General features: G+C 43.9%; 1 protein-coding gene across 3 annotated transcripts in view; it reads left to right on the top strand.

Moving 5' to 3' along the window:
• The window catches only part of rnpc3 (RNA-binding region (RNP1, RRM) containing 3), a 28,927-nt gene extending 13,950 nt beyond the window's left edge, over positions 1 to 14,977 (top strand). Inside the window, exons 7-17 of one of the 3 annotated variants that reach the window (XR_008302540.1) lie at positions 3,167 to 3,235; positions 4,437 to 4,579; positions 5,281 to 5,406; positions 7,470 to 7,645; positions 10,369 to 10,524; positions 10,783 to 10,877; positions 10,999 to 11,057; positions 12,537 to 12,669; positions 12,930 to 13,002; positions 14,615 to 14,662; positions 14,846 to 14,977. Coding sequence is in view for 1 of the 3 variants with exons in the window: in XM_034308814.2 (XP_034164705.2) it covers positions 3,167 to 3,235; positions 4,437 to 4,579; positions 5,281 to 5,406; positions 7,470 to 7,645; positions 10,369 to 10,524; positions 10,783 to 10,877; positions 10,999 to 11,057; positions 12,537 to 12,669; positions 12,930 to 12,998 (1,026 nt within the window). In the remaining 2 variants the exon portion in view is untranslated. Of the gene's footprint in view, positions 1 to 3,166; positions 3,236 to 4,436; positions 4,580 to 5,280; positions 5,407 to 7,469; positions 7,646 to 10,368; positions 10,525 to 10,782; positions 10,878 to 10,998; positions 11,058 to 12,536; positions 12,670 to 12,929; positions 13,003 to 14,614; positions 14,704 to 14,845 lie in introns of all 3 variants that reach the window. The other 2 variants (XR_008302539.1, XM_034308814.2) reach the window with 2 other exon arrangements.
• The last annotated feature ends 286 nt before the right edge of the window (positions 14,978 to 15,263 follow it).

The raw sequence follows: 15,263 nt of genomic DNA, 5'->3' as shown, positions 1-15,263 counted from the left end.
TCAGTAGCGTTACTCTGGTGAGTGTGTTCAGTAGCGTTACTCTGTGAGTGTGTTCAGTAGCGTTACTCTGGTGAGCGTGTTCAGTAACGTTACTCTGGTGAGAGTGTTCAGTAGCGTTACTCTGGTGACTGTGTTCAGTAGCGTTACTCTGGTGACTGTGTTCAGTAACGTTACTCTGGTGAGTGTGTTCAGTAGCGTTACTCTGGTGAGTGTGTTCAGTAGCGTTACTCTGGTGAGTGTGTTCAGTAGCGTTACTCTGGTGAGCGTGTTCAGTAACGTTACTCTGGTGAGCGTGTTCAGTAACGTTACTCTGGTGAGCGTGTTCAGTAACGTTACTCTGGTGACTGTGTTCAGTAACGTTACTCTGGTGAGTGTGTTCAGTAGCGTTACTCTGGTGAGTGTGTTCAGTAGCGTTACTCTGGTGAGTGTGTTCAGTAGCGTTACTCTGGTGAGCGTGTTCAGTAGCGTTACTCTGGTGAGTGTGTTCAGTAACGTTACTCTGGTGAGCGTGTTCAGTAGCGTTACTCTGGTGAGTGTGTTCAGTAGCGTTACTCTGTGAGTGTGTTCAGTAGCGTTACTCTGGTGAGTGTGTTCAGTAGCGTTACTCTGTGAGTGTGTTCAGTAGCGTTACTCTGGTGAGCGTGTTTAGTAGCGTTACTCTGGTGACTGTGTTCAGTAGCGTTACTCTGGTGACTGTGTTTAGTAGCGTTACTCTGGTGAGAGTGTTCAGTAGCGTTACTCTGTGAGCGTGTTCAGTAGCGTTACTCTGTGAGCGTGTTCAGTAGCGTTACTCTGGTGAGTGTGTTCAGTAACGTTACTCTGGTGAGCGTGTTCAGTAGCGTTACTCCGGTGAGCGTGTTTAGTAGCGTTACTCTGGTGACTGTGTTTAGTAGCGTTACTCCGGTGAGCGTGTTCAGTAGCGTTACTCTGTGAGCGTGTTCAGTAGCGTTACTCTGGTGAGCGTGTTCAGTAGCGTTACTCTGGTGAGCGTGTTCAGTAACGCTACTCTGGTGAGCGTGTTCAGTAGCGTTACTCCGGTGAGCGTGTTTAGTAGCGTTACTCCGGTGAGCGTGTTCAGTAGCGTTACTCCGGTGAGCGTGTTCAGTAGCGTTACTCTGGTGAGCGTGTTCAGTAGCGTTACTCTGGTGAGCGTGTTCAGTAGCGTTACTCTGGTGGGCGTGTTCAGTAGCGTTACTCTGGTGGGCGTGTTCAGTAACGTTACTCTGGTGGGCGTGTTCAGTAACGCTACTCTGGTGACTGTGTTCAGTAACGCTGCTCTGGTGACTGTGTTCAGTAACGCTACTCCGGTGACTGTGTTCAGTAGCGTTACTCCGGTGACTGTGTTCAGTAGCGTTACTCCGGTGAGCGTGTTCAGTAGCGTTACTCTGTGAGAGTGTTCAGTAGCGTTACTCTGGTGAGCGTGTTTAGTAGCGTTACTCCGGTGACTGTGTTCAGTAGCGTTACTCCGGTGAGCGTGTTCAGTAGCGTTACTCTGGTGAGCGTGTTCAGTAGCGTTACTCTGGTGAGCGTGTTCAGTAGCGTTACTCTGGTGAGCGTGTTCAGTAGCGTTACTCTGGTGAGCGTGTTCAGTAGCGTTACTCTGGTGAGCGCGTTCAGTAGCGTTACTCTGGTGAGCGTGTTCAGTAGCGTTACTCTGGTGAGCGTGTTCAGTAGCGTTACTCTGGTGAGTGTGTTCAGTAGCGTTACTCTGGTGAGCGTGTTCAGTAACGTTACTCTGGTGAGCGTGTTCAGTAACGTTACTCTGGTGAGCGTGTTTAGTAACGTTACTCTGGTGAGCGTGTTCAGTAGCGTTACTCTGGTGAGCGTGTTCAGTAGCGTTACTCTGGTGAGTGTGTTCAGTAACGTTACTCTGGTGAGCGTGTTCAGTAGCGTTACTCTGGTGAGCTTGTTCAGTAACGTTACTCTGGTGAGCGTGTTTAGTAACGTTACTCTGGTGAGTGTGTTCAGTAACGTTACTCTGGTGAGCGTGTTCAGTAGCGTTACTCTGGTGAGCTTGTTCAGTAGCGTTACTCTGGTGAGCGTGTTCAGTAACGTTACTCTGGTGAGCGTGTTCAGTAACGTTACTCTGGTGAGCGTGTTTAGTAACGTTACTCTGGTGAGCGTGTTCAGTAGCGTTACTCTGGTGAGCGTGTTCAGTAGCGTTACTCTGGTGAGCGTGTTCAGTAGCGTTACTCTGGTGAGCGTGTTCAGTAGCGTTACTCTGGTGAGTGTGTTTAGTAACGTTACTCCAGTGAGCACATTTTGTTCATCAGGTTTGCTAGTTTTAGCTAGCTAGTGCTCTATAAGTCTCACAAGTACAAAAAGCAGTTTTTATTTCTCGACATTTCAGGACTAAGCTAAAAGTGTTAGTAGTACAGCAGCATGTTTCTGCAATCTTTTTGTTAGCAAACTTGCACAGATCAGAGAAGATCGGTCTGGAGTCTACCTGCAGAGGTGCCAATATCTGCGGTTTAGCTTGACCAGCATGTCCTGGTTTTGGCCTGTTGCTATGGCAATATACAGTATGAGACACCTGAAATCAGTGGCTAAAAATTCAAACATGAATGAAATTCATTCTCTGGAGAAGGTTTTGAACTTTGGGCTTTCTTGGGAAAATATATATATTTTTTTTGTTCTCTCTCTTTCTTTTTTTTTTTTCTTCTCTTTTTTTCCCCTCTGTGCCTGGGAGAATTTTGTTGTTAGCAACGTTGGCATGTCTGTATCTACCAATAAACTCAACCATGACCGTTTTTTGCCAATTTTATATGGTCATTAGTGTATATAACATTATATAGAGCAAAATAATAATATTAAAATAAAATTGTACAGAAAGATGAAGTATAATAAGAATTAAAGTGAGAGTTACAGTGTGATAAAGTACATTTTGCTCGATAGTAGTTGTGCAGTTCCCCGTCTGTCCTCATGGGGATGCTGTTGCACTTCTGAGCTCTGAGGCATGCTGGGAAACGCAATCACACACAGCAATCTTGGCTGCATATGGAGCTCGGGTCCCAATTATTGTCTGTGAGACGCATAACAGCAGGTGTATGAAGGCAGATTACAACACACACACACACACACATACACACACACGCACACACACACATGCAGAGCTTGTCTACTGCTCTTTTGCTCAGGCTGATACTTTGAACTTGTTTCTCTGCAGGTTCTTCACCTGATGAATAAGATGAACCTGCCGTGTCCGTTCGGACCCGTAACCACCCCTCCTCCAGCGGTGAGTCTGTCCAGCTCAGAACCTGGCTTTATTATTTCTCCATAATTACATAGGATTCTTTTTCATGGTTTGTGAGATTATCGTATTGTATTAGGGGAAAAAAAAACATCCACATGCTGTAGCTGTACCTGCACAGTTTGGTCAAACATTTCGTTATTATGAAATAATAATCCCATTAAGATTAAAAAAAAAATTTGTTGAATAATCCCATTTGGCTGAAATAATAATCCCAATCAGACCAAATAATCCCAAATTTGTCAAATAATTCCAGTCAGATCAAATGATCCAAATCATTAGAAATAATCTAAATATGAAATAATCCCAATCAGTTCAGTTAATCACAAACGGTTAAGATAATCTCAGCCAGACTGAATAATCCAAATCATTTAAAATATTAGCTTAAATAATAAGCAAAAATAATCCCCATTAAATTCAATAATCCCAATGAAACAATGAAACAATGAAACAACCCCACTCAACTCAGACAAATCCAAATATCTGAAATAATCTCAATCATCTGAAATAATCCTAATCATTTGAAGTAATCCCAGTCAGCTCAAATAACCCCAGTGGTGTTCAGACTGTCCCAATCAGAAGAACCAATCCCCATCAGATCAATTAATCTCAGTCAGATGAAATTATAACAATCATTTAAAACAATACAAATCAGTCTAGATAATCCTGATTAGCTAAAATAAACCCAATCAACTCAAATAACCTTAAATTCTGCAAATAGTCCCGATACTCTGAAATAATCCCAGTCAGATTAAATAACGGGAATCATGTGAAATAATCAGAATACGTTGAAATAATCCAAGTCAGATTAAATAATTGAAATCATGTAAAATAATCCCAAAACTCTGAAATAATCCCAGATTAAATAATGGAAATCATGTGAAATAATTCCAATTGGGAAAATAATCTGGTTCGAAAGTTCACACTGTGATTATCCTTCCAGGTAACAGAGTTTTCACCTCTTTTTGATCTGGTAGAAATTTCACTCAGAATCAGTTTATTGTGTTCGGACTAGAGGTCTGAGGAGGTGCGTAACTGAACGTTGAGTTGACCTTCACACCTGGTTGATTAAAAACCTTCTAAAGCACAACACCGACATTAACATCCACACGTGTGCAGTGTTTCCAGCCTGATGATCAGTTAATGTCAGAGTGGGATAAAATGTCTGACTCTGCTGTTATTTCAGTACACAATGGCTCACGGCCCGTTGCCCCCGATGGTGCCCCCGCCCCCTGCGTTACCCCCGGAGAACCCCCCTCTGCCTGAGGGCACCAGCGATGAAGAGGAGGAGTCTGAGTACGAGAGCGGAGATGATGAAGATAAAGAGAGGTCTGGCAAAAGGATCTACTTTGAGGAAGATTCTGATTTAAACATTAATAACTCTGGTGTTAAATAGACAGCTAACTACATAGTGTGTAAAGTGGGCGGGGCTAACGGTGGGTAAATATTTTCTTGCATTACTAATCACAGAGCTCAGGCCACTTGCCCCACCTAATCCTTACCTAGTGACTCAAAGCTAAACTATGAGTTCAAAGCTATCCTGGAAATTAAAAACTAATCTAGTGACTCAAAACTAAGCTAGTAACCGAAAGCTAACTTGGAAAGTGGAAGCTAATCTAGTGAGCCGAAGCTAAAATAGCCTGTGAAAGCTAACTTAGCGAGTCAGAGGTAACCTAGCAAGTGTAGCTAATGTGAAAAATTAAAGTGAGTTGTTGCTATGTAAATAGTTGAACAGTCCAGGCAGTGTCTCAGACAGAGGGCTGTCAATCAACCATGCTCATTAGAATATTAAGCCACGCCCACTCATAATGAAGCATTTTATCACATTATCATTTTTTCCTTTATGTTATGTAAAACTTAAACTAACTCTGTAAAAACGTATTGCTAGCTGAATAAGTGGTGTGTGTGAGTGTGTGTGAGTGTGTGTATGTGTGTGTGAGTGTGTGTATGTGTGTGTATGTGAGTGTGTGTGTAAATTAGCATTCGTGTATGAGTGTGAGTTCGGTGTTTAATGCATGCTGTCTCTGCAGGATGATCAGGCTGATGGGGCTCGTTAACCATCCATGCAAACGACCTCTGAGAACAAAGATGGCCGCCACGAGGAAGAAACCCAAACTGAAGGACCTGCTGTTTACCCCCAAACCTGAACCGCACAGGTACCACATGCCCCCAAACCTGAACCGCACAGGTACCACATGCCCCCAAACCTGGTACCTCTCTCCTCCAAACCTGAACCGCACAGGTACCAAACTCCCTCAGACCTGAACCGCACAGGTACCACACTCCCCTTAACCTGAACCGCACAGGTACCAAACTCCCTCAGACCTGAACCGCACAGGTACCATACGCCCCCAAACCTGAACCGCACAGGTACCACACTCCCCCAAACCTGAACCGCACAGGTACCATACGCCCCTAAACCTGAACCGCACAGGTACCACACTCCCCCAAACCTGAACCGCACAGGTACCAAACTCCCTCAGACCTGAACCGCACAGGTACCACACTCCCCTTAACCTGAACCGCACAGGTACCAAACTCCCTCAGACCTGAACCGCACAGGTACCACACTCCCCTTAACCTGAACCGCACAGGTACCAAACTCCCTCAGACCTGAACCGCACAGGTACCATACGCCCCCAAACCTGAACCGCACAGGTACCATACGCCCCCAAACCTGAACCGCACAGGTACCACACTCCCCCAAACCTGAACCGCACAGGTACCACACTCCCCCAAACCTGAACCGCACAGGTACCACACTCCCCCAAACCTGAACCGCACAGGTACCACACTCCCCCAAACCTGAACCGCACAGGTACCACACTCCCCCTAAACCTGAACCGCACAGGTACCACACTCCCCTTAACCTGAACCGCACAGGTACCATACGCCCCTAAACCTGAACCGCACAGGTACCACACTCCCCCAAACCTGAACCGCACAGGTACCACACTCCCCTTAACCTGAACCGCACAGGTACCACACTCCCCCTAAACCTGAACCGCACAGGTACCACACTCCCCCAAACCTGAACCGCACAGGTACCACACTCCCCCCAAACCTGAACCGCACAGGTACCAAACTCCCTCAGACCTGAACCGCACAGGTACCATACGCCCCCAAACCTGAACCGCACAGGTACCACACGCCCCTAAACCTGAACCGCACAGGTACCACACGCCCCTAAACCTGAACCGCACAGGTACCACACTCCCCCAAACCTGAACCGCACAGGTACCACACTCCCCCAAACCTGAACCGCACAGGTACCACACTCCCCCAAACCTGAACCGCACAGGTACCACACTCCCCCTAAACCTGAACCGCACAGGTACCACACTCCCCTTAACCTGAACCGCACAGGTACCATACGCCCCTAAACCTGAACCGCACAGGTACCACACTCCCCTAAACCTGAACCGCACAGGTACCAATCCCCTAAATCTGAACTGCACAGGTACCACACTCCCCCTAAACCTGAACCGCACAGGTACCACACTCCCCTTAACCTGAACCGCACAGGTACCATACGCCCCTAAACCTGAACCGCACAGGTACCATACGCCCTCAAACCTGAACCGCACAGGTACCACACTCCCCTAAACCTGAACCGCACAGGTACCACACTCCCCTAAACCTGAACCGCACAGGTACCACACTCCCCCTCAGCCACTCTTACTAACGGTGCTTCATTACCAAAAGAAGCATCTGAGAAGCATCCACATGGCATGATGCTACCACCACCACGCTTCACAGTGGGGAACAATGTTCAGAGCCCTTTGTGACTCCGTTCAGCTAATTAGGTGACTTCTTACGGGTTCCACCACAACTAATTTACGGGTTTCACATCAGCAGGGGTGAATAGTTATGCAGTCACATCTTGTTTTTTATTCTTAAATAATTTTGCAAACTCTATTAATTTCCTCTCACTTTAATATTATGGGATATTTTGTGTATTCCTGACATTCAATCCCACTTCAATCTGTTTCAGTTTCAGATTGTAACACTGGAATGTGTGGAAAAGATCAAGGGGGGGTGAAATACTTATGCAAGGCCGTGTAGTGCACGATTATGTTTTGAGACAAAACCCATGACTGTGTGCGGTGTGTAAACTCTCACCTGGTGCACGCTCCAGGGCTGAAGCCTCACCTGAGAGCTGTTAAATCTCTCAAACTGCTTAAACCTAAAAATAAACGTGTAATGTATTCTGCGCTAGCGCTCCAGGTCCCGCTCTCAGGCCCTCTGACGTGTTCGAGCAGCCGCTTCATCTCGGACCCAAGAAGATCGAGTTCCACATCCCGGCTGAGACGAGTGTGAGAGCGCAGGAGGAGGAGGAGCAGCAGCAGGAGGAGGAGGAGGAGGAGGAGGAGGAGACTCGGGAGAAAGCAGCAGGTGATGCACAGCGCACTTCACAGCATGTTACACTCGTAATTAATGTAGTTCACATTATTATCAGCTCTTCATGTAGGTAGCCCCGCCCCCTTTTAGCATATTCTACTCTGTTATTTTTATTATTGAAATTACTTAAAGTCGAATCGTCTTTTAGTTTTTTTCACTGAAAGGTGTATACATATTTTTAAAATACTTTTATTTATTGTAAGAAACCTCATGTTATCCAACAATATTGTTAGTTAATATTTTCTATATTTAAAATCAATTGAAATCACTTTCAGTTTTTCCTTTATTATATAAATTCTTCTCACTGTTTTCCCGAACTGCTGTTTTTTTTGTTTGTTTTTGTTTTTTTGTTTTTTTCACTAATTCTTTTTTTTTTTTTTTTTTAATTTATTGATTTATATTATATTGAATATAAATTTTCCTGTTGCTTCTTTACATTATTTTTTCCAAGCTTCTAATTGACTGGAGAATCTTAATGTTTATAATCTATTTTTAAATGTGCTATTATTATTATTATTATTATTTTATTTTTTATTTTTATTTTTTTGTCATTGTGTTTTTGAATATTTGTCCCATTCTTTGTTTTTATTTTCTTTTAAATATTAAAATATTTTTTTTCTTATTTGAATAACAATAAATTTAATAAGTTATTGTTCAATGTGATTGTTTAATTAATAACAGTGAAATATTTATTTATTTTTTTTTAATTATTGCCTATTACTTTTTATTTTTTTCCAAACCTGTTTTATATATATTTTTTAAATTTGTTTAAAAAAATTTTTTTCTTTCTTTTTTTTTAATTTAAAAAAAATTTTTTTTAAGAATTGCACTTTTATAATTTTTAGTTAAATATAATGCAACAGAAGTGAGAGTTTATTTTATGAGAGTTAATTAATATTATAAATGCGATGTTTTTAAATATATATATGAAAAAGTGTGTGTGTGTGTGTAGAAAGTTGTATATATTTCTCTTACTGGATTGTGTCAGTGTGTCGACTGAGCTGTGGGAAAGAAAGCTGTGTGTTGGGTGTTAAAGATGTTTTTAACCACACACACACACACACACACACACACACACACACACGGTGTAAGGAGGATAAAGCGAGTCATGGAGTTGTTTCCGTTCTTCTTGCTTGGGACAGATAAACAGCAGTGTTTGAGAAGAAGAGGATAAGGCTTGAGATAATTTAGATCGAGAGAGAAAGAAAGAAAAGCTACATGCAATTCTCTGAGGAGGAATTTATCACTGCAGACTTTGGCTTTCTGCTCCAACACACACACACACACACACACACACACACACACACAGAGGCAGAGAGAGTAGATCTGTATGACAAGTTTCTCAGGGATTTGTACCGGGCCGCTGCTCTTCATAATTTCTCATCGTCTTTTTCTTTTTTTTTTCTTTTTTTGCTTCAAGCATGTGGCAGTACATATCACACAACACGACCTCTCTCTCTCTCTCTCTCTCTCTCTCTCTCACACACTCACACACACACACTAAAGAGATTTAAGTGGAGTAAGAGCCGCTTGTTTTACTGGCCTGTCTCCTTCTCTGGTTGTTTTCTCAGACGTGTTAGGATAACGGTGTAAATATTCATCAGCTCACGTCGCCATACGGGTGTGAATTTTTATTTACGATACAACTGCACACACACACACACACACACACACTGAGAGAACACTGTGTATCTTTACGGATCTGTGTGTGTAAAGTCTGATTCCACACTGTGCTGCTCTTTTGTTACTGCTGTTTATTATTATTGTTTTGTTTGGGAGGTGAAGGAGGCGTGGTCTCCGTGTCCAGGTTTAGTGCACTATGTAGGGAGTAGGTTATAATATCCTCTTCTATTATTATTTCATTCATTTTTTTTTTCATATCGTCTTATTTTCTAAAATTACTTTTTACTTTACTTCATATACGTCTCATCTTACCCTACTCTATTTTTCTAAATAATTTTGTTAGTGTTAAAAATCAGTTTAAAACATTTATTTGTCTAGGGGAGGATCTTCATTGTAGGTTTTTTACATTTGCGTTTCTTCTTCATTTTCTTCTTAGTATTATTGTCAACGTCTGTTAAGTTCATTTTTAAATAAAAATTTTATTTAAGATGTTTATTTGTTTAATACAAATTCAATTTTCCTATATTGCTTCTTTCCAAATTGCTAACTGACTATTTTAAAAATGTATTGTTATTTTTGGCAGTGCATAACTTATTTTTTTATTTATTTATTTTTTTTAAATCTATTTAATTATATGATTATATTTTAAATCTTTTTATGTGTCTCAAATGAGCAGAAAATATTTTTTAACATGTTATACCAGGTATATATGTGTTTCTGTCTCGGTGAAGGAGGCGTGGCTTCTGTGTCTCAGTCTCGGGGAAGGAGGCGTGGCCTCTGTGTCTCAGTGAAGGAGGCGTGGCCTCTGTGTCTCAGTGAAGGAGGCGTGGCCTCTGTGTCTCAGTGAAGGAGGCGTGGCCTCTGTGTCTCAGTGAAGGAGGCGTGGCCTCTGTGTCTCAGTCTCAGGGAAGGAGGCGTGGCCTCTGTGTCTCAGTCTCAGGGAAGGAGGCGTGGCCTCTGTTTTCTTCAGCCATCTGACTTTTACCTCTAATACCAGGTGTAATTGGCATTTAGGAGCAGATACCATCTCTGTTTTGAGTCATAATTGCTTCTCTCTCTGTCTCTCTCTCTCTCTCTCTCTCTCGCTCTTACAGACTCAGCGGAGCAGGAAGCAGGAGGATCGGGATTTGGGAAGCTGTATCCCAGCACACAGAGCTGCAGAGAGGAAGAGAGTGGAGAAGAAGAAGATGAAATCCCCTCTGAGTTCATCTCCAGGAGAGAGCTGGAGAGAGGCCGACTCTCCAGAGATGGTATGATAATCTCACACAATCTCATCCTCGAGTGCAAGCTAACGGAAACACACACACACACACACACACTTTAAACGGTATAAAGTGTCGTTATGAGGTGTTCGCACTATCCATGTTAATAAAATGGAAATGAATCATTTAATATAAAGCATAATAAGCTGTTATGGCAGGGAATCTCTCCATATGCGTTAATGGCGCTGTGTTTTCACACATATTTCCTGTTCTGTGTTGTAAGTTGTGTAATTATGTGTGTGACAGACATGAAGAGGATGTCTGTGTTTAAGAACTACGAACCCGGAGAACCAACATGCAGGCTTTATGTGAAGAACATCGCCAAACAAGTGGAAGAAAAAGTGAGTAGAGTATCAAAACGCTAGACATTTATACCACAGCGCTGTTAAATTCTGGACTCTGATTGGTCAGAAGGTGTTGATTAATTTTCTAAATCACAGAAAATTTTTCTCTTTTCCTCAGGACCTGAAGTATATCTACAGCAGGTACATCGATACATCATCAGAGGACGAGAGGAACAGGTGAGCTGCTCTATTACTCTGCGCTATAGCTATAAGAATACAGACCTGTAATACTCTTCAGCTAAGATACGTAACGATCCTGCTACAGAAAGTTTGTTGCTTACAAAGATCCTTAATCGTTAGTGATAACTTTATGGCTGTAAAGAAGATGTGTTTTGTTTGTAATGGTGCTTCATGTTACCATTGACTCAAGATAAAGACTCTAAAATAGAGGTGTGCATGTGACTGTTTTCTAATCTTGGTCAAGCCAGTTCCCAAAGTCTGAGCAATCCCGTCTACTCCCACAGACAGCTTGACTAATCCCACTCGCTACCAGGGACAGCCACTCGCTACTACAGACAGACAGCTTGACTAATCCCACTCGCTACCAGGGACAGCCACTCGCTACTACAGACAGACAGCTTGACTAATCCCACTCGCTACCAGGGACAGCCATTCGCTACCACAGACAGACAGCTTGACTAATCCCACTCGCTACCAGGGACAGCCACTCGCTACCACAGACAGACAGCTTGACTAATCCCACTCGCTACCACAGACAGACAGCTTGACTAATCCCACTCACTACCACAGACAGCTTGACTAAGCTTGACTAATCCCACTCACTACCACAGACATCTTGACTAAGCTTGACTAATCCCACTCGCTACCACAGACAGTTTGACTAATCCCACTCACTACCACAGACAGACAGCTTGACTAATCCCACTTATTACCACAGACAGACATCTTGACTAATCCCACTTACTACCAAGGACAGTTTGATTAATCCCACTCACTACCCCAGACAACTTGAATAATCTCACTTACTACCACAGACAGTTTGACTAATCCCACTCACTACCAAGGACAGTTTGATTAATCCCACTCGCTACCACAGACAGACAGCTTGACTAATCCCACTTATTACCACAGACAGACATCTTGACTAATCCCACTTACTACCAAGGACAGTTTGATTAATCCCACTCACTACCCCAGACAACTTGAATAATCTCACTTACTACCACAGACAGTTTGACTAATCCCACTCACTACCAAGGACAGTTTGATTAATCCCACTCGCTACCACAGACAGACAGTTTGACTAATCCCACTCACTACCAAGGACAGTTTGATTAATCCCACTCACTACCACAGACAGACAGCTTGACTAATCCCATTTACTACCAAGGACAGTTTGACTAATCCCACTCACTACCACAGAGAGATAGCTTGACTAATCCCACTCACTACCAGGGACAATTTGATGAATCCCACTCACTACCACAGAGAGACAGCTTGTATTTATTGTAGTATATGAAGCTAGTGGTGAGAGATGTAGATTTCTCACATTTTTGTAGTATTTAATTAACAGATTAATTGAGTAAAATATTGTATTACTTTTAATAAACACAGCTCTTGAAAGTCAGACTTTGATGTCTGAATGCTGCATTGTTCACTGTGTGTGTGTGTGTGTGTGTGTGTGTGTGTGTGTAGGTTTGATATTGTTTTAATGAAGGAGGGAAGAATGAAAGGTCAAGCCTTCATCGGGCTCCCCAGTGAGAAAAGTGCAGAGAAGGCCTTGAGGGACACGAACGGATACGTCCTACACGACAAGCCCCTAGTGGTTGTATCCTTCACTCGCTCGCTCGCTCGCTTCACGTCACGTCGCTCACTTCCACTTCTCCGTGCGGGGAAAATGTCAGTCGATCAGCGCCGTGTGATTTTTCTGAAGCCTGGTGCCGTTTGTGTGTTTTAAAGGAACGAATGCGGGGTTTGAATGTCAATTGTGTCTTCGTGTGGAGTGAATTTTAATCAGTAAGGTTTTGCTCTTTAATCGAAGGAATGAGTTCATGCTCTGTGTTTTAGACTTAACTTTAAACACTCCAGCAATTTGCTCGATCTGCGAAACCTAAACAAGACGCGGTGGATTCGAAGACTGGAAGCAAAAAACACTAAGCGGGTAAGTAATAACAGTAATAATGTGTAGGTGTATGAGTATAACTGTGGGCGGGGCCAAGTGAATGGTGTAGAGAGCTTAATGGGCGTGGCCAATTGGACAGTTAGAGAGAGAGATGAGAGGTCAGGTTAAGTGGACACGTACAGAGACTTAAGGGGCGGGGTCAAGTGGGTGGCTGCCGAGAGATTAGTGGGTGGAGCCATGTGGAGACCTACAGAGAGTTAAGGGGCGGGGTCAGGTGAGTGGCTGCCGAGAGATTAGTGGGTGGAGCCAAGTGGAGACCTACAGAGAGTTAAGGGGCGGGGTCAGGTGAGTGGCTGCCGAGAGATTAGTGGGTGGAGCCAAGTGGACACCTACAGAGAGTTAAGGGGCGGGGTCAGGTGAGTGGCTGCCGAGAGATTAGTGGGTGGAGCCAAGTGGACACCTACAGAGAGTTAAGGGGCGGAGTCAGGTGGGTGGCTGCCGAGAGATTAGTGGGTGGAGCCAAGTGGAGACCTACAGAGAGTTAAGGGGCGGGGTCAGGTGAGTGGCTGCCGAGAGATTAGTGGGTGGAGCCAAGTGGACACCTACAGAGAGTTAAGGGGCGGGGTCAGGTGAGTGGCTGCCGAGAGATTAGTGGGTGGAGCCAAGTGGAGACCTACAGAGAGTTAAGGGGCGGGGTCAGGTGAGTGGCTGCCGAGAGATTAGTGGGTGGAGCCAAGTGGACACCTACAGAGAGTTAAGGGGCGGGGTCAGGTGAGTGGCTGCCGAGAGATTAGTGGGTGGAGCCAAGTGGACACCTACAGAGAGTTAAGGGGCGGGGTCAGGTGAGTGGCTGCCGAGAGATTAGTGGGTGGAGCCAAGTGGACACCTACAGAGAGTTAAGGGGCGGAGTCAGGTGGGTGGCTGCCGAGAGATTAGTGGGTGGAGCCAAGTGGACACCTACAGAGAGTTAAGGGGCGGAGTCAGGTGGGTGGCTGCCGAGAGATTAGTGGGTGGAGCCATGTGGAGACCTACAGAGAGTAGGTAGGGACAGAGCTAATTAGATATCTACAGAGAGGTGAGAAGGGACAGGGCTAAGTGGACAGCTACAGTTCTGACTGGAGGGGTGGAGCCTTGTAGGCATCTGCAGACAGTTGGAGGGGCGGGGCCAAGAGGACACCTACAGGAAGTTAAGGGGTGGGGCCAGATAGACTGTTACAGAGAGATGAGTGGGTGGGGCCTAGTGGGCAGCTAGAGACGGCTGACGGGTGACGCCAATTGGACAGCTATAGAAAGCTGAGGGGGTGGAGTCAAGTGGAAAGCTACAGAGCTGAGTGGATGTTGCCAAGTGAACGTGTGCAGAAAGATGAGGGGTGTGGCCAAGGAGACAGCCGCAGTGTTAAGTGGGCGGGACCAAATAGAGAGAGCTTAAAGGGGGTGGGACTAACTCAACTGCTGAAGAGATTGGAAGATGGAAACTTCTGGAAGTTCTGGAAACTTTCTCTCCATGTGACCCCAAAAAATTGTGGATTTAGTGTGGCCAGAATCTTTTGATCACATGACCAGTAATTTTACATTTTTCCTGAAGTTATTAGTTGAACGTTATTGTGGTTTTATAAACCGAGAGTTAAATCCGTGTTTGTCCTTGTTGAAGATGTTGAAGTCACGTTAAGACACGTCAGTCACGGCTCTGCAGCACAGTGTGTGTATCCTTAATCCTGCATATCCTTTCACAGACTGACTGTAAACACTATTATTATTATAAGTATTATTATTATTATAATTATTATTGTTATTATTATTATTATATAATAGAATGATTTAACAATAGTGATTAAAGTTCCTCGTTGTTTTGAGCTCCATGCTCTCTCACTTGTGATTTCAGCTCCCAGGTGAAGAATCTCCTCCTCAGCGTCCTCACAAGACGTTCATCACTCTCTCCGAGTCCATACTACAGTCATTACTGTGTGTCATTGATGTAACGTGATGAAAATAAATAAAACATTTTACATCAGTACTGTGGCTCTGTGATTTTGTCACACACACACACACACACACACACACACACACAGTTGGGGAGGGGTTGTGGTGAGGTCGGGGTTGGATGATATCGATACTGCGATACTGTTATGTCACAATACATTTTTTGGAGAGTGTTGTAGATATTGTACGTATTTCTACAACATTTTTACTACTCGAGTCTTACAGCAACAACTACACATATTATTTACATCTGTTTTACCAAGTATTCATTTTTTTATTTATATGAACAGCTACAGACAGATTCTAATCTATCTGTCTGT

This window comes from Pangasianodon hypophthalmus, chromosome 1, assembly GCF_027358585.1.
Source record: "Pangasianodon hypophthalmus isolate fPanHyp1 chromosome 1, fPanHyp1.pri, whole genome shotgun sequence".
NCBI lineage: Eukaryota > Metazoa > Chordata > Actinopteri > Siluriformes > Pangasiidae > Pangasianodon > Pangasianodon hypophthalmus.
The sequence above is the reverse complement of the archived record's forward strand: the minus strand, read 5'-3'. Positions and strand labels throughout refer to the sequence as shown.